General features: G+C 46.2%; 1 protein-coding gene across 1 annotated transcript in view; it reads left to right on the top strand.

Annotated features, from left to right (window-relative positions):
* The window catches only part of adra1d (adrenoceptor alpha 1D), a 37,996-nt gene extending 20,055 nt beyond the window's left edge, over nucleotides 1-17,941 (top strand). Inside the window, exon 2 of the mRNA XM_078229314.1 lies at nucleotides 17,316-17,941. Within this exon, the coding sequence (XP_078085440.1) occupies nucleotides 17,316-17,941 (626 nt within the window). The remainder of the gene's footprint in view (nucleotides 1-17,315) is intronic.
* The last annotated feature ends 226 nt before the right edge of the window (nucleotides 17,942-18,167 follow it).

Genomic DNA, 18,167 nt, shown 5'->3' with positions numbered 1-18,167 from the left:
GAGAGGATCCTGAGAGACAGGATTTATGATCATCTAGAGAAGTTTAGTATGATCAAAAGTAGTCAGCACGGCTTTGTCAAGGGCAGGTCGTGCCTTACGAGCCTGGTTGAGTTCTTTGAAAATGTGACCAAACACATTGACGAAGGAAGAGCGGTGGATGTGGTCTATATGGACTTCAGCAAGGCGTTCGATAAGGTCCCCCATGCAAGACTTCTTGAGAAAGTGAGAGGGCATGGGATCCAAGGGGCTGTTGCCTTGTGGATCCAGAACTGGCTTGCCTGCAGAAGGCAGAGAGTGGCTGTGGAGGGGTCTTTCTCTGCATGGAGGTCAGTGACCAGTGGAGTGCCCCAGGGATCTGTTCTGGGACCCTTGCTGTTTGTCATTTTCATAAATGACCTGGATGAGGAAGTGGAGGGATGGGTTGGTAAGTTTGCTGACGACACCAAGGTAGGTGGTGTTGTGGATAGTTTGGAGGGATGTCAGAAGTTGCAGCGAGACATAGATAGAATGCAAGACTGGGCGGAGAAGTGGCAGATGGACTTCAACCCGGATAAGTGTGTAGTGATCCATTTTGGCAGATCCAATGGGATGAAGCAGCAGTATAATATGAAGGGTACCATTCTTAGCAGTGTAGAGGATCAGAAGGACCTTGGGGTCCGGGTCCATAGGACTCTTAAATCGGCCTCGCAGGTGGAGGATGCGGTCAAGAAGGCGTACGGCGTACTAGCCTTCATTAATCGAGGGATTGAGTTTAGGAGTCGGGAGATAATGCTGCAGCTTTATAGGACCCTGGTTAGACCCCACTTGGAGTACTGCGCGCAGTTCTGGTCACCTCATTACAGGAAAGATGTTGAAGCCATTGAAAGGGTGCAGAGGAGATTTACAAGGATGTTGCCTGGATTGGGGGGCATGCCTTATGAGGATAGGTTGAGGGAGCTTGGTCTCTTCTCCCTGGAGAGACGAAGGATGAGAGGTGACCTGATAGAGGTTTACAAGATGTTGAGAGGTCTGGATAGGGTAGACTCTCAGAGGCTATTTCCAAGGGCTGAAATGGTTGCTACGAGAGGACACAGGTTTAAGGTGCTGGGGGGTAGGTACAGAGGAGATGTCAGGGGTAAGTTTTTCACTCAGAGGGTGGTGGGTGAGTGGAATCGGCTGACGTCGGTGGTGGTGGAGGCAAACTCGTTGGGGTCTTTTAAGAGACTTCTGGATGAGTACATGGGATTTAATGGGATTGAGGGCTATAGATAGGCCTAGAGGTGGGGATGTGATCGGCGCAACTTGTGGGCCGAAGGGCCTGTTTGTGCTGTGGCTTTCTATGTTCTATGTTCTATGTTCTATGTAAATGGAATTGAGGTGCATTTCAGTCATGATCTAGTTAAATGGTCCAGTTCCTGTGGCCAGAATCAATTTGGGCCCAGAGTCAGGGGGTCTCACCAGCGGTGGGAGAACTGGGGTGGTGATGGATTGCGGGGAGAGTGGAGGGTGTGTGGAGGAGGGGAAGGTGTGGGTGTTGGACATGCCTGTGTGCTTTTCTCCAGGAGACCCTACACTATTCTGAGGTAATCAGTCACTTACCTCTTCAGGGTGTCAGAGAGAAGAGCAGTATTTCCAGCTCTGGCGAAGGGTCATCCAGACTCGAAACGTTGGCTCTACTCTCTCTCTACAGATGCTGTCAGACCTGCTGAGATTTTCCAGCATTTTCCATTTTTGTAATCAGTAACTTAGCCAGATAGCCCTGGGCCTCCTGTCGGACTAGGCCCCCAATGGGATAGAAATCCCGTCCCCCAGAACTACTGGTCAATCAGAGGCTGACAACTATGCAGTACCAGAAGTACTACCAGGAGCAATGACCACTGCCTGTATTACAGTGGGGCCTACCACAAGGGTCACCCAAATGGAGGGTAGTGTGGGCGGGGTAGGGGTTGCAAGAAGGGGTTACCAGTGAGGTGGGGGATAAGGGTCAGAAGCAAGGGGAGGGAAGTGGATTTCAGTCCCCCCCCCACAACAATGCTGGTTCCCTCAATCAGGTGCTCACTGCCTGTGGATCTCTGGCCTGCATCCTCCCACCTGACAGTAGGTCCTGCTCCCCCACCTTTGAACTCGTCCATGACAGGTGGATACTAAATCCTGCCCAATATCCCGATAGAAATGCACTCTCAGTATTTATGTGCAGCTATTCTTTATCTGCTGACATTTCCTTGGCAGTCATTATTTGAAGCCTTTCACTGAAGATGTAACTTTAATTCACTAAAACAACAAACAGATGTGCTGAAGGGTACTAGGCGCAAGAGTCTCTGCCAAAGACTGTCTGCCCTTTGTCTACTCTGCAACCGTGACGACACTTCAAAAGTATTCTACTGGCTGTGAAGCCTTTTGGGACCTCCTGATGGTCTAAGTCATGCACGTTAAATCCAAATTCTTCTTCTGATTCAGATAGTGCGCAGAGAAATTCCAACCCTTCACAACAACTTTATTTCCACACTATAATTTCTTTTTTTTAATTCATTTGTGGGACCTGGGCATCACTGGCTGGCCAGCATTTATTGCCCATTCCTAGTTGCCCTTGAGAAGGTGGTGGTGAGCTGCCTTCTTGAATCGCTGCAGTCCATGTGCTGTGGGTTGATCCACAATGCCGTTAGGGAGGGAATTCCAGGATTTTGACTCAGCGACTCCGAAGGAATAGCGATATAGAAGGTACACTGAGAGACAGGATCTACAGGCATTTAGAGAGGCAAGGACTGATTAGGGACAGTCAGCATGGCTTTCTGAGTTGAAAATCATGTCTCACGAATTTGAGATTTTTGAAGGGGTAACCAAGAATGTAGATGAGGGCAGTGCAGTTGATGTTGTCTACATGGACTTTAGCAAGGCCTTTAACAAGGTACCGCATGGGCTACTTTGTCCTGGATGATATCAAGCTTCTTGAGTTGTTGGAGCTTCACCCATGGTAGGTTGTTGCATAAGGTTAAATCTCACAGGATCCAGGGTGAGATAGCCAAGTGGATACAAAATTGGCTTGATGACAAAAGACAGAGGGTGTTTATAGAAGGTTTCTTTTTCAAACTGGAGGCTGGTGACCAGCGGTGTGCCTCAGGGATTGGTGCTGGGTCTGCTGTTATTTGTCATTTTTATTAATGATGGGATGAGAATTTATGAGACATGGTTAGTAAGTTTGCAGATGACACAAAGATTGGTGGCATAGTGGATAATGAAGAAGGTTATCTGGGTTTGGAAATGGGATCTTGATCAATTGGGCCAGTGGACAGATGAATGGCAGATGGAGTTTAATTTAGAAAAATGCGAGGTGATGCATTTTGGTAGATTGAACCAGGGCAGGACTCATAGCACAGATTCATAGCTCTTTGAAAGTGGAGTCACAGGTGGACAGAGTGATGAAGAAGGCATTTGGCATGCTTAGTTTCATTGGTCAGAACATTGAATACAGGAGTTGGGACGTCTTGTTGAAGTTGTACAAGACATTGGTAAGACCACACTTGGAATACTGTGTACAGTTCTGGTCACCCTATTATAGAAAGGATATTATTAAACTAGAAAGAGTGCAGAAAGAATTTACTAGGATGCTACCGGGACTTGATGTTTGAGTTATAAGGAGAGGCTGGATAGACTGGGACTTTATTCTCTGGAACGTAGGAGGCTTAGGGGTGATCTTATAGAGGTCTATAAAATAATGAGGAACATAGATGAGGTAGATAGTCAATATCTTTTCCCAAAGGCAGGGGAGTCTAAAACTAGAGGGCATCGGTTTAAGTGAGAGGGGAGAAGTACAAATGGGTCCAGAGGGGCAGTTTTTTCACACAGAGGGTGAATGTCTGGAACAAGCTGCCAGAGGCAATAGTAGAGTCAGGTACTGCTTTGTCATTTGAGAAGCATTTAGACAGTTACAAGAGTAAAATGGATGTAAAGGGATATGAGCCAAATACGGCCAATTGGCACTAGCTTAATGGTAAAAACTGGGCGGCATGGACAAGTTGGGCCAAAGGGGTCTGTTTCCATGATATAAACATCTATGACTTTGTGACTCTATTTCCAAGTCAGGATGGTGAGTGGCTTGGAGGGGAACTTTTAAATGGTGATGTTCCCATGTATGTGCTGCCCTTGCCCTTCTTGGAAGTGGTCGTGGGTTTGGCAGGTGCTGTCTAAGGATCTTTGGTGAATTGCTGCGGTGCATCGTGTAGATAGGGCACTCTGCTGCTACTGAGCGTCAGTGGTGGAGGGAGTGGATGTTTTTGGATGTGGTGCCAATCAAGTGGGCTACTTTGTCCTGGATGGTATCAAGCTTCTTGAGTTGTTAGAGCTGCACCTATCAAGGGAAGTGGGGAGTATTCCATAACACTCCTGATTTGCGCTTTTTAGATGGTGGACAGGCTCTGGGGAGTCAGGAGGTGAGTTAATCTCTGCAGTATTCCTAGCCTCTAGCCTGCTCTTGTAACCACTGTGTTTATGTGGTGAGTCCAGTTGAGTTTCCGGTCAATGGTAACCCCCAAGGATGTTGACAGTGGGGGATTCAGTGATGGTGACACCACTGAATGTCAAGGGGTGATTGTGAGAGTGTCTCTTATTGGTGATTGTCATTGCCTGGCATTCAATTATTGTTCATGGCATTTAATTTTAACGGTTATTCAAGAAAACAATGTCGCCTTCAGCGAAGCCGATCCTTCAACCTATTTGAACCAAGAAGTCAACGTTTGCCAGCATTAGTGGATACCCATTATTTTAGTATTCCTTTGTTATTTTAGTAACAGCATTAACCCATCTTCTTTAATAGAATTAATAACTCCATTAAAAAGTCGAATATGATACCAATACATTGGAAGGGAACACAAGCTTCACTTCATGTTCCCATTGAGTACAGCCCACTGTTGTGAGCGAGAGCCAGTACACAATCCATGGATCATCAACACACAGTTATTGCTGACCTGAAACATGATAAATTGTTCAAAGCAAAATTCTAAGTCTCAGCAAAAGGCTGCACCATAGTACTGCGCAAAACAAGAAATAACTTTCTATTTGTGTGTCTCCTTTCGCATCAGGATTCTTTAAAGTACGCGACAAGCCATTAATTACTTTTGACACAGAGTCATTGTTGGTCTTTTGGCAACATGGCAGCTAAATTAGGGTGGATAGTGATAGCCTTTTTCCTCTGATGGAGAAATCCAGCACGAGGGGGCATGGCTTTAAATTGAGGGGGGGTAGTTATAGAACCGATGTCAGGGGTAGGTTCTTTACCCAGAGGGTGGTGAGGGATTGGAATGCCCTGCCAGCATCAGTAGTAAATGCGCCTAGTTTGGGGGCGTTTAAGAGATCCGTAGATAGGTTCATGGACGAAAAGAAATTGGTTTAGGTTGGAGGGTCACAGTTTTTTTTTTTAACTGGTCGGTGCAACATCGTGGGCCGAAGGGCCTGTTCTGCGTTGTAATGTTCTATGTTCTATGTTCTAAATTGCACTCAGCAAGATCCCACAAACAGCAAATTATTAGGTAGTCAATTAATTAATTATTCCTTGACATAAAAATAGAAAATTTAGACTGCAATTTATATGCTGGTTTAAATTCAATTTTGCGAAGTGTACAGTATTTAATTGTGTGGTACTAAACTTGATAAATGACACTCCCACTTCACAATTGCCCCCAAATACCCCCATCCCCAACCTGCATTCTCACCCCCTCACCGCCCCCCCCAACATTCCCCAACCCTCTGCCCCTATCCCCTCACCTACCCCCGAACGCCCCCAACTAATCCACCCACCTCCCTAAACTCCACCTGCCCCCCGCCCAGCCTCCACCCAATTCAAGCACCGCAACCATCTCCAAACACCTCACCCTCCACATGTCCCCAACCTCTTGAAACCTCCCACCAGCCGGCCAATCTCCCAACCTCACCTAACACACCTAACAACCACCCCCACACAATCTCAAACAGCACTTAAATAATGAGAGGGATCTGCAAAATTGATAGAGGTCTACAAGATTATGAGAGGCATAGACAGGGTGGATAGTCAGAGGCTTTTTCCAAGGGTGGAAGACTCAATTACACGGGGGCACAGGCTCAAGGTGAGAGGGGGAAAGTTTAAGGGAGATGTGCGGGGGGGGGACAAGTTTTTCACACAGAGAGTGGTGGGTACCTGGAAAGTGCTGCCAGAGGAGATGGTAGAAGCAGGCAACATTTAAGAGGCATCTGGATAGGTACATGAATAGGGAGGGAATAGAGGGATAAGGATCATAAGGGTAGAAAGTTTTTCTTTAGTTAGGGCATCATGATCGGCACAGGCTTGGAGGGTCGAAGAGCCTGTTCCTGTGCTGTACTTTTCTTTAAGAAATCTCTCTCACAACACCAGGTTAAAGTACAACAGGTTTATTTTGAATCACGAGCTTTCGGAGCACCGCTCCTTCACCAGGTGCTCCTTCATCGCCTGATGAAGGAGCGGCGCTCCAAAAGCTCGTAATTCCAAATAAACCTGTTGGACTTTAACCTGATGTTGTGAGACTCCTTACTGTGCCCACCCCAGTCCAACGCCCACATCTCCATGGGCGGCACGGTAGCACAGTGGTTAGCACTGCTGCTTCACAGCTCCAGGGACCTGGGTTCGATTCCCGGCTTGGGTCACTGTCTGTGTGGAGTTTGCACATTCTCCCCGTGTCTGCGTGGTTTCCTCCGGGTGCTCCGGTTTCCTCCCACAGTCCAAAGATGTGCGGGTTAGGTTGATTGGCCATGCTAAAATTGCCCCTTAGTGTCCTGAGATGCATAGATTAGAGGGATTAGCGGGTTAAATATGGCCGAATGGCTTCTTTCTGCACTGTAAGGTTTCTATGATTTCTATGATCATGTACTTGTCTTTGTTCTAAGTTTCTATGTTTCTTTGCTCTCTGACCATTTTACAACCAAGAAAACTCTCAGTTGATGCCCTGCTGCTTCCAACCTTCAGGAAGCCTTATGCTTTTTTGGCAGGATTTCCAAAAAGAAATTGGAATCACAAAGCTTCCCAAAGGTTGGAAGCAGCAGCTCAGTGCTGCTGACATGACAGACCGGCTTTAAAAAAAAAGCAAACCAGTTTGGCTGACAGCTCCGGGTTTTTTCCAAGCTGGTCTTTCTGATTTGAAACTCACCTGAAAGACGAGAAGAAATTATGTTTCAAACAAGGAACCCGGGCCCTCCCATGCCCCAGGTCCCATTGTTTGGCATTTCCTGCACCTATCTCTTTTGGTCCCGAGCACACGTCATTAGCATATACAAAGCAGGTGGATGGCCCAAGTGCCTTATGCTATAATAGCAGAGAGGCAGTACCATAACAGAGAAAAGATCTGCTCAATTCTAGCCTGTGCTTGAATCAGTGTCTGTTGATGGAGGGGGTTAAAATTGCCCCTTCGGAAGGTAGTTTTTAAAGGAATCAATGGATAGTCCCTGTTTATGAAAGCTATCAATGGTTATTCAGATGGTAAGATTGGTTAATTATTGCCTTCAGTTACAGAGTGTACCTAATAGCTGTATTTAGAGAGCACCTTGTCACATTGAAACAACTTAAAGCACCTTACACAGTGAACTATTTTCACACTGCTGAGTCAGTTGGGTTGTCACAGAATAGTTACGGTGCAGAAGGGGCCATTCGGCCCATCGTGCCTGCACCTGCTCTCCAAACGAGCATCATGACTTGGTGACATTCTCCCTGCCTTCTCCCTGTACCCCCCGCACATTGTTTCGATCCAGCTAACTACAGTTTGAGCTCTTGCTGATACTGAGATTTGCTATTGACTTCTCAACCTTGAGCTTGGCATCAGTGAAACATAACCTCTTCATTATCTCATCTGCTCCTCCTACTCTTTCCCGCCCTACCCAGTCTTTGGCCCAATGCCAAAGTTTCACAATCAAAAACCTCATTGATGGTCCATCCGCAGAGTAATACGTCAAATTGTTTACATTTTCTTTATTCATTCATGGGACATGGGCGTCGCTGGCTAGGCCAGCATTTATTGCCCATCCCTAGTTGCCCAGGCTAGCTGAGAGTCAACCACATTGCTGTGGGTCTGGAGTCACATGTAGGCCAGACCAGGGAAGGATGGCAGATTTCCTTCCCTAAAGGACATTAGTGAACCAGATGGGTTTTTCCGACAATCAACAATGGTTCCATGGTCATCAATAGATTCTTAATTCCAGATATGTTTTATTGAATTCAAATTCCACCATCTGCTGTGGTGGGATTGGGACCCGGGTCCCCAAAACATTAGCTTAGTTTCAAGATTAATAGTCTAGCGATAAAACCACTTGGTCATCGCCTGCCCCTATTGAGGGAAGTAAAATGGTGGTTCACCAGCAGATCATTGGTGTGGTTGAATTTTCTCCAGTGATCCAGACAGTGCAATTCTGGCAATGGGAAAAACACCATTCCACACTATAGAAGGTTCAGAGTGCTCAATGTGTGTGAAATCAAATAGATTTAGTAGAATTCAATAGCAGACTCTCACTGTCAGTGAAACTCCATAATATAACACAAGGAAATAGCAGAAACTGAGTGGTATTAAAGTCCTGGTTTCATTCACCACTTAAAGCTAATGAAGTGGAATCATTCACTCAAATCACTGAACATAAGCCTGTGGCGTGTAATAGGCTTTGATCTGGAGAAACAGCAAAAGGGGAAAGTATGTCGGAGATAATCCTACACCTATTATAAATTCAAGTTCAGAGGTCCGTAGCTCTCAAAAGATCGCCTGTTTGAGTTCAAGTGTTTCTACTTGAGTGCCGATACCCAAGGACGTGGATGTACAAAAGACAGTTAACAAGTTCACTCCCCTGGTACAGAGCTTCACCTACCTGGCACATGACATGGTGGCACAGTGGTTAGCACTGCCTCACAGCTCCAGGGGCCCAGGTTTGATTCCCAGCTAGGGCACTGTCTGTGCTGGTTAGGTGTATTGGCTATGCTAAATTCTCCCTCAGTGCACCCGAATAGGTGCCAGAGTGTGGCGACTTGGGGATTTTCACAGTAACTTCATTGCGGTGTTAATGTCAGCCTACTTGTGACACGAATAAACTGAACGTAAGGAGCTTTAAGGCACACAGATCCTGCTGGATTTTCAATCTGTGTCTTTGGTGCTTGGTATGCGCTCCCAGAAGTTGCCACACTTGCTGGGAGAATGCATTTATAAAACGTGCCATGTTTTGTAACAAAGATTGTAGAAACATTTTAAGCAGCAGTTACTCAGGTTACTGACTTGAGTACATCATCTAGGGTTGGTTAGCTCACTTGGCTAGTGGTACAGAATAACGCCAACATGTACTCTGTGGGTTTAATTCCTATTCCAGCTGGGGTTGACTTGGAAACTGCATTCTCACCTTACACCTCAGAATGGAAAACATGACAAACCCCAACTCCCAAAAAAATGGCCAAGGATGAAGTATCAGCGGACAATGAGCCAAGGAGCTTGCTTTGGGCAGAGCATGCATGAATGCACTGATTATAGTCTCGGCAGGGCAGGGGAGATGAGGTTATAGATGGTGCCAAACATGGGGGGCGAGGGAGGGCCCCGGGCTTAGTGTCTTAAACAGAGTTTCTCATTGTCCTTCAGCTAAGCAGAAAGACCTGCTTTCAAACAAAAATCCTTTGACAAGGAGACTGTTAAATAAGTTAAATGCCCATGGTGTTAAGGGTAAGGTCCTGGCATGGATAGAGGATTGACTGACTGGCAGAAGAGAGTGGGGATAAAGGGGTGTTTTTCAGGATACAGCCGGTGACTAGTGGTGTGCCTCAGGGGTCAGTGCTGGGACCACAACTTTTCACAATGTACATTAACAATTTGGAGGAAGGAACTGAAGGCACTGTTGCTAAGTTTGCAGATGATACAAAGATATGCAGAGGGACAGATAGTATTGAGGAAGGAGGGGGGCTTCAGAAGGACTTGGACAGGTTAGGAGAGTGGACAAAGAAATGGCAGATGGAATACAATGTGGAAAAGTGTGAGGCTATGCACTTTGGAAGGAGGAATGGAGGCATAGACTATTTTCTAAATGGGGAAATGCTTAGGAAATCAGAAGCACAAAGGGAGTTGGGAGCCCTTGTTCAAGATTCTCTTAAGGTTAACGTGCAGGCTCAGTCGGCAGTTAGGAAGGCAAATGCAATGTTAACATTCACATCGAGAGGGCGAGAATACAAGAGCAGGGATGTGTTTCTGAGGCTGTATAAGGCTCTGGTCAGACCCCATTTGGAGTATTTTGAGCAGTTCTGGGCCCCATATCGAAGGAAGGATGTGCTGGCCTTGGAAAGAATCCAGAGGAGATTCACAAGAATGATCCCTGGAATGAAGAGCTTGTCGTATGAGGAACAGTTGAAGACTCTGGGTCTGTACTTGTTGGAGTTTAGAAGGATGAGGGGGGATCTTATTGAAACTTACAGGATATTGCGAGGCCTGGATAGAGTGGATGTGGAGAGGATGTTTCCACTAATAAGAAAAACTAGAACCAGAAGGCACAACCTCAGGCTAAAGGAACGATCCTTTAAAACAGAGATGAGGAGGAATTCCTTCAGCCTGAGAGTGGTGAATCTGTGGAACTCTTTGCCACAGAAGGCTGTGGAGGCCATTGAGTGTCTTTAAGATAGAGATAGATAGGTTCCCACTCCCCTTCTCCGTCTGCCCCCCCAGGGGCAGACACGTCACTCCCCTTCTCCATCCCCCCCCTCCTCCCCCAGGGAAAGGCAGGGCAAGCTTCGGGCACCCCTGCCTCTGGAGCAGCCTTGCACCATTTGTCATCATTTTTTAATCTGAACATTGCACAGAATTAGAGGAATTCCCTTTGGAAGATAGTATCAAGTTATAATCACAGGAAATCACAGGAGAGGGTGCAGAAGAGGTTTATCAGGATACTGCCTGGATTAGAGGGTATTAGCTATAAGGAGAGGCTGGACAAACTAGGGTTGTTTTCTCTGAAGCGGCGGAGACTGGGGATGGACCTAATAGAAGTCTATAAAATTATGAGAGGCCTTCATCAATAGAGGAATTGAGTTTAGAAATCGGGAGATAATGCTGCAGCTGTATAGGAACCTAGTCAGACCCCACCTGGAGTACTGTGCCCAGTTCTGGTCACCTCTTGACAGAAAGGATGTGGAAGTCATAGAAAGGATGCAGAGGAGATTTACAAGGATGTTGCCTGGATTAGGTGGCATGCCTTATGAGGATAGTGTTGTAGGGAAAAATCCCTTATACCAGTGCATTCAAGAGGTTGAGTCTCAAGGCAAGGTTCAAAGTGTTTTTCTTTATTGTACAATTACTGTGATCCCAGGGAGACCCCCGTAGCCAGCTCAGAAACAGTGGCTTGGCCACGATGATCTCAACAGTTACACATTCGCTCTGGATATTTATAGGAATCCAAATTCGAGCGGGAACATTTGCTCATACATTTTTACAATACCTAAAAAGTGGCGGGATTCTTTAATTGCTGCCCTGAAGATTTGGCGGGCAGTTTCGATTCGAACAGATTAACATTAAGAATATGTATCCTATCCGGTCAGGATGTTCCCTGGTAGACTTTGTCAATTTGCATCTGTATGGTGTGTGTCCGTGTTAATGGGACTGCCTGTTCTTGCCCCGGTGTTTTAATGTGTTTCCCATTATCCTCTCGATGTGTCCCCTTATCTAAATCGACCTCCGATGTTTGTGTCTGTATTCTATGCTTGCGAGATTAGGTGTTAGTGTCATTTTGTCCTGCTGTGTGTAGGGGGATTTAATCTAATCTTTTATTCTTTTTATCCTGGTTTATTAAGTTTCTTTGCCTGCCTTGGCCATTTTATTCCCATAATATTTTGTTTACAGTACAGTTGTGCCATATATCCCACTCCCAGGTCTTGACTCGCAGATATCCCGATCTTCTGGCCAAGGGCCGTTTTAAAATGCAGCTTCGTGCTGTTGCTGGGCAGAATAAGGATCTTCTGTCAAATTTGAATTAAAGGTCTCTCAGCTGTGCAGAGGGGGATTTAAACGAATGTCCATTCAGGTGTTCCCCTCTGCATTGTGGGCACGTTATGAATGGTGCCAATCAGTCCAATAAATGAATATGTTTAATGAGGTGAATATTGATGAGATAATAAAAATATGGCTTTGGAAAATGGCCTACTTCAATAGATTGAGAGAGCTAGGTCTTTTCTCCTTGGAGAGGCGAAGGATGGGAGGTGACCTGATAGAGGTGTATAAGATGTTGAAGGGTATTGATAGAGTGGATTCTCAGAGACTTTTACCCAGGGCTGAAATGGTTGCCACAAGAGGTCACAGATTTAGGGTGCTGGGGAGTAGGTACAGAGGAGATGTTAGGGGTAGGTTTTTCTCTCAGAGGGTGGTGAGCGCGTGGAATCGGCTGCCGGTAGTGGTGGTGGAGGCGGATTCGATAGGGTCTTTTAAGAGACTTTTGGATAAGTTCATGGAAGTTAGTAAGGTAGAGGGTTATAGGTAAGCCTAGTAGGTAGGGACATGTTTGGCGCATCGTGTGGACCGAAGGGCCTGTTTGTGCTGTAGCTTTTCTATGTTCTATGTTCTATTTTCTATGTCTCGATGGGGTTGACAGTCAGAATCTTTTTCCCAGAGTTGAAATGCCTAATACTAGGGGGAACGCACTTAAGGTGAGAGGGGGTAAGTTCAAAAGAGATGTGAGGGGCAGGTGTTTTACACAGAGAGTGGTAGGTGTCTGGAATGCGCTTCCAGGGGTGGTGGGGCAGGCAGATCAGATAAGGACGTTTAATGGGCTTCTGGATAAGCACCTGAATGTGTAAGGAATAGAGGATATGGACCAAGGTCAGGCAGCAGGGACTAGTTTAATTTAGCGCCATGTTCAGCACAACATCGTGGGCCGAAGGGCCTGTTCCTGTGCTGTACAGTTCTATATTCAATGTTTTACTTCCCTAACATTAATTAATTGCTCTGTGATTTATTATCCTGAAAGAATCATTGTTACGGTCACTGCCTACTGCGTGCAGATGCAGTGAAAAAAAGACAAAACTATGTTTCTGCAGCACATTTCACATTGTCCCAAATTGCTCTGCAGTCAGTTAAAAGCATTGAGTTGCAGCCACTGGTATAATGTAGGCAATGTTATCAAATGGAGCAGGCTCGAGGGACCAGATGGTTTACTCCTGCTCCTAATATGTATGTCTGTCTGGATGGATCAGCTGAGCTGAGCTGAGCTGAGCTGGGCTGGATGGTCTTTGTCATCCATAATTATCTTGTGAACAGAGGGTACGATCATGGCTAGAGTTCCGTTTATTATGTTGCTAATGAAAGTTTACTGTGAACAGGATTTCTGGGTGAAATTGCCAGGAAGAAGTAGTTAAAGGGGCCTTGGTGAATCTGTAACCTTTTTACACTGCACATGATTCTCAAGGATCTTTCCATTGACTTCAATCTTGTTCTTTTATCTTCATACCTATTATCCCATTCTATGTTGGTGCTTTTACAAGGTTTTACAGGTACTAAACTATCTTCATAAAGTGTTGCATAGCAGATATCGAAATAGTGTAGTGAGAAGTAGCAGTCAGCAGAGTCTTCAAAGTTGCTGATTAAGAAAACACAGGTACAATTGTGAACCATTCAGTGTTTGTCCTCTTAATATTTATTTCACACAGAGACACCGGGAGGCTTCAATACTTCTCACTAGCAATGGGATCTATGTTGTACAATCATTCCACCTTGTTGCCATAGGAGTCATTCAGTATGTCTAGCCTGTGAGATTACTGATAAAACAGAATCTAATTACACCCCTTGTATAAAATAATTATATTAAATAATATCATGCACCCAGGCAGCAGAGTGTCTTCTAATTCTTCTGTAGAATGAAAAAGATCTAGTGCAGTTTACCTGAGTTTCAAGTATTGAAACTTTCCCCCAGATATGAATTTACTGTCACCACGCCCATGTGGTGCAATGTGCATGACATGTTAATGAGGACTGAGACTGTCACCAAATTCAATGTTATCATCTGCACAGTGTCATAAATAACTAATGGGACAACCCTCTATCAAATTAACAATGCAGTTAATGCACCATGCAGTTAAAGTGAAATTTGTACCCTCTAGTTTTTTAATAGTCATGATGGGATTGCCTGTAGGATGCACACAAACTAACGCTGCATTATATCATTGCCACTCGCGATATTAATTATCTATGCTGCATATATATCAGACAATACTTATCACCAGACCAGCTGCCAACAATGGGCATTATCACTTTACGCGGATCTTTCTGTGATTATTTGGTGAATTGATTGGTGAACCTTGAAAGGAAACAAAACATCATTCCTGATTGAGGGGTGGGCTAAATTAGGGGTGGCGTGGTGCAGGGGGGACAAGAGGGCCAGAAACAGGAGTAGCACTAGCGCCCGTGATTTCTTTCCCTGGTCCTGGTGGGTCTGAGTGTTCAGCCTAACTCCCAAAATCATTTCAGCAGCCGACTGCCGCAAGAAAGCATCATGGTCTCTGTGATCAGTGAGGTCTGGCACATGCCAAGAGCAAGTCCTATAAGTGAGGTTATGATGGAGCTGTATAAAAGGCTCATTAGGCCACAGCTGGAGTACTGTGTGCAGTTCTGGTCGCCGCGCTATAGGAAGGACGTGATTGCACTAAAGAGGGTGCAGAGGAGATTCACCAAGATGCTCCCTGGGCTGGAGCGTTTCAGCTGTGAAGAGAGGCTGGTTAGACCGGGATCATTTTCCTTCAAGCAGGGAAGGCTGAGGGAGAACCTGATCAAGATGTACAAAATTATGAGGGATATACATAGGATAGATAGCAAGAAAGGTTTCCCCTTAGCAGAGGGGTCAATAATCAGTGGGCACAGATTTAAGTTAAGGGGCAGGAGATTTGGAGGGGATTTGAGAATCATCTTTTTCACCCAGAGGGTGGTGGGAGTCTGGAACTCACTGCCTGAAAGGATGGTAGAGGCAGAAACCCTCACAACATTAGAGAAGCATTTCGACAAGCACTTGAAATGCCACAGCATACAGAGCAAGTGCTGGAAAATGGGAATAGAATACATTGGTGATTCATGGCCAGCGCACAATGGGCTGGCCATGAATGGGCTGAAGGGCCTCATTCAGAGCTGTAAAAATCTATGGCTCAGTGAAGTAATTGAAAGGAATCTTTCTGGGGTCAATGTGATATATTTTATATGTCTCAAAGCAATGCAGGAATGAGGATAGCTTCTAATTATGCAACAGGTTCATTTGCAAGATTTTAAAAATATCCTTGTCATCACAAAATGTCAACTACACTCACACTTATTGCTTAACTTCTGGTGGTTCTATGCTGTATGTTTACTTTGCTCTGAGTCAACACCCAGGCTTAGCTAATCAAGAGCAGTGAGCATAGATCAGTTACCAGACTCACACAATCAGACACAAAACCATTGAACATGACAGTCAGTCCGGAGTTGCAGGGGTGTCTCTCTGCACCCCACAACGAAAGTCTGGGTCTCCTCTGCCTTGCAGGGAATACCTCCTCTTTGTTACTACATCTCTCACTCCTGCGGAGTGACACAGGCAGCTTTCTGTGCTGTCACATCTATGCCTACTAGTGGCGAGTCAGCGACCTGTATCAGGCCAATTCTTGGGGACAGTTTCTCAGCTGGATGTTAACGTGGCCCAGCGGCTAAAATAAATCAGGCCTCACATGACAACTGCCTGGCAAGAATTTCAAAGTCTCCTTACCCTGGCATCCACCCACCTTAAGAGTTTTAACAACACCAGGTTAAAGTCCAGCAGGTTTATTTGGTAGCAAATGCCATTAGCTTTCGGAGCGCTGCTCTTTCGTCAGATGGAGTGGATGACTGCTTTCAAACAGGGCATACAGAGACACAAAATCAAGTTACAGAATACTGATTAGAATGCGAATCTCTACATCCAGCCAGGTCTTAAAGATACAGACAATGTGAGTGGAGGGAGCACCTCCCCATTCCCTCATCCCTGACAGTTAAAATCCCCAACCTGACTGGGCTTCTGCACATTTATAGCTCCCTCCTTTAGTTTAACTTTCTGGTGTTCCCGGTTCCCTTCTCAGGAATATCCTGTGGAAGACACTTGAATTGCAGTCATATACTTGGAAGAGAAGGGGGTAATTAACCAAAAGAGAAATGTTTTGTAGTGTCTCTGAGGGCACCCAGAAACTCGGGGCTTCTTTTCTCATTTTATTCAAGTGGAATGTGACATGATGAATGTTTGCCTCACAACTGAACAAACAAGAGTCTGGAAATTGGATTCAAATGCATTTAGTCAATCATTCTGAAGCGATTAATTCACCATTCTTTGCAATCGGCTTCTGGCAACAGATGTGGGTCCACCAGATTAGACATTAAGAAGACGTTTCCACTTGTTGTCAAGATCAAAACAAGATGCCATAAATATAAACTCGTCAGCAGCAAATTGAATAGGGAATACCGAAGGGATTTCTTTATCCAAAGCATTGGGGCATGCACGGTGGCACAGTGGTTAAGCACTGCTGCCTCACACTACCAGGGACCCGGGTTTGATTCCCGGCACTGGGTCACTGCCTGTGTGGAGTTTGCACGTTCTCCCTGTGTCTGCGTGGGATTCCTCTGGGTGCTCTGGTCTCCTCCCACAGTCCAAAGGTGGATTGGCCATGCTAAATTGACTCTAGTGTCAGGGGATTAACAGGGTATCTGTGTGGGGTTATAGGGATAGGGCCTGGGTGGGATTGTGGTCGGTGCAGACTCGATGGGCTGAATGGCCTCCTTCTGCACTGTAGGGATTCTATGATTCCATAATGAGAATGTGGAACTCTCTGCCAGAGGAACAGTTGAGGGGAATACCTTTAAGTTTATTTATTAGTCACAAATAAGGCTTACATTAACACTTCAATGAAGTTACTGTGAAAATCCCCTCGTCGCCGCACTCCACACTGAGGGAGAATTTAGCATGGCCAATGCACCTAACCAGCACGTCTTTCGGACTGTGGAAGGAAACCGGAGCACCTGGAGGAAACCCACACAGACACGGGGAGAATGTGCAAACTCTGCACAGACAGTGACCCAGGCCGGGAATCGAACCTGGGTCCCTGGCGCTGTGGGGCAGCAGTGCTAACCACTGTGCCACAGTGCCACCCCATTGAATACCATAGATGGTAGATGGAAGTTAGACAGCATGAGAGAGAAAGTAGCAGAAGGATTTGCCAATAGAGTATAGTAAAGAGTGGGAGGATGCTCTTGTGGAACATAAATGCCTGCCTTGACCAGATGGGTCAAATGGGCTGTTTCTGTACGAATTCTAAATCATGATGACAGACTATTTCACCAATATTTTTAAATGTATTTTAGGTGCTTTCTTTCCGTCCATCAAGCCCTCTGACGTGGTTTTCAAGGTGATCTTCTGGCTGGGTTACTTCAACAGCTGCATTAATCCCATAATCTACCCCTGCTCCAGCAAAGAGTTCAAGCGGGCCTTCATCAGGCTCCTCAAGTGCCAGTGCCGGAGGCGGCGGCGCCCAGCCTGGCGGGTGTACGATCACCGCAACTGGAGGACCTCCACCCACAGCTCGGAACGCGGCTCCGAGGGCGACGTGCTGAGCAGGTCTGTCGTGAGCCGCAGGACATTGTCGGTGAACAGCTCCTTCAGCCTCAGCCACAGGCACCGAGGGAGCACCGCCACCGCGGGCGAGGGCGTCGGCGGAGGGGGCAGCGCCAATCGGGCGCTCAGCCTTCACGGCTGGAGACTCTTCCCGTCTCTGTCCAAATCGCCCTTCCAGCTGAGAGAGAAAATGAACAACCTCTCCAACAAAATCAGGATGGGGCAGCACAGGCCGTGTACATCTACTGTCAACAAGATAGACAATGTTGCAGTGGAGTCCATCTCCATCGGAGTATGCCAGGAGTTCAAAGAGCACACCGCTTATCAAATATATGAAGTTACTGACTGTTTTGGACTGAAAGAGACGGATATTTAAGGTGGGGACCGGAATGAACGAAGTGTATGTTCTGTAAATGTGTTTGTCATGGAGTGGTGTTGTGTCTGCGTTGCCAAGTTCGGCAAGAGTGAAGAAACTAGTTTTCAAAACACAGGCTGGGAATTTCCTTGCGCTTTTGCCTTCCCCATCCCCATGTTCAAGATGTTACCAGATCACTGCCCTTCCCGGTCCTGCCCCCCCCCCCCGGTCCTGCCCCCCCCCCCCC

Source organism: Mustelus asterias, chromosome 1, assembly GCF_964213995.1.
Source record: "Mustelus asterias chromosome 1, sMusAst1.hap1.1, whole genome shotgun sequence".
In the NCBI taxonomy this organism is placed as follows: domain Eukaryota; kingdom Metazoa; phylum Chordata; class Chondrichthyes; order Carcharhiniformes; family Triakidae; genus Mustelus; species Mustelus asterias.
This window is presented reverse-complemented; position numbering and strand designations above follow the sequence as displayed.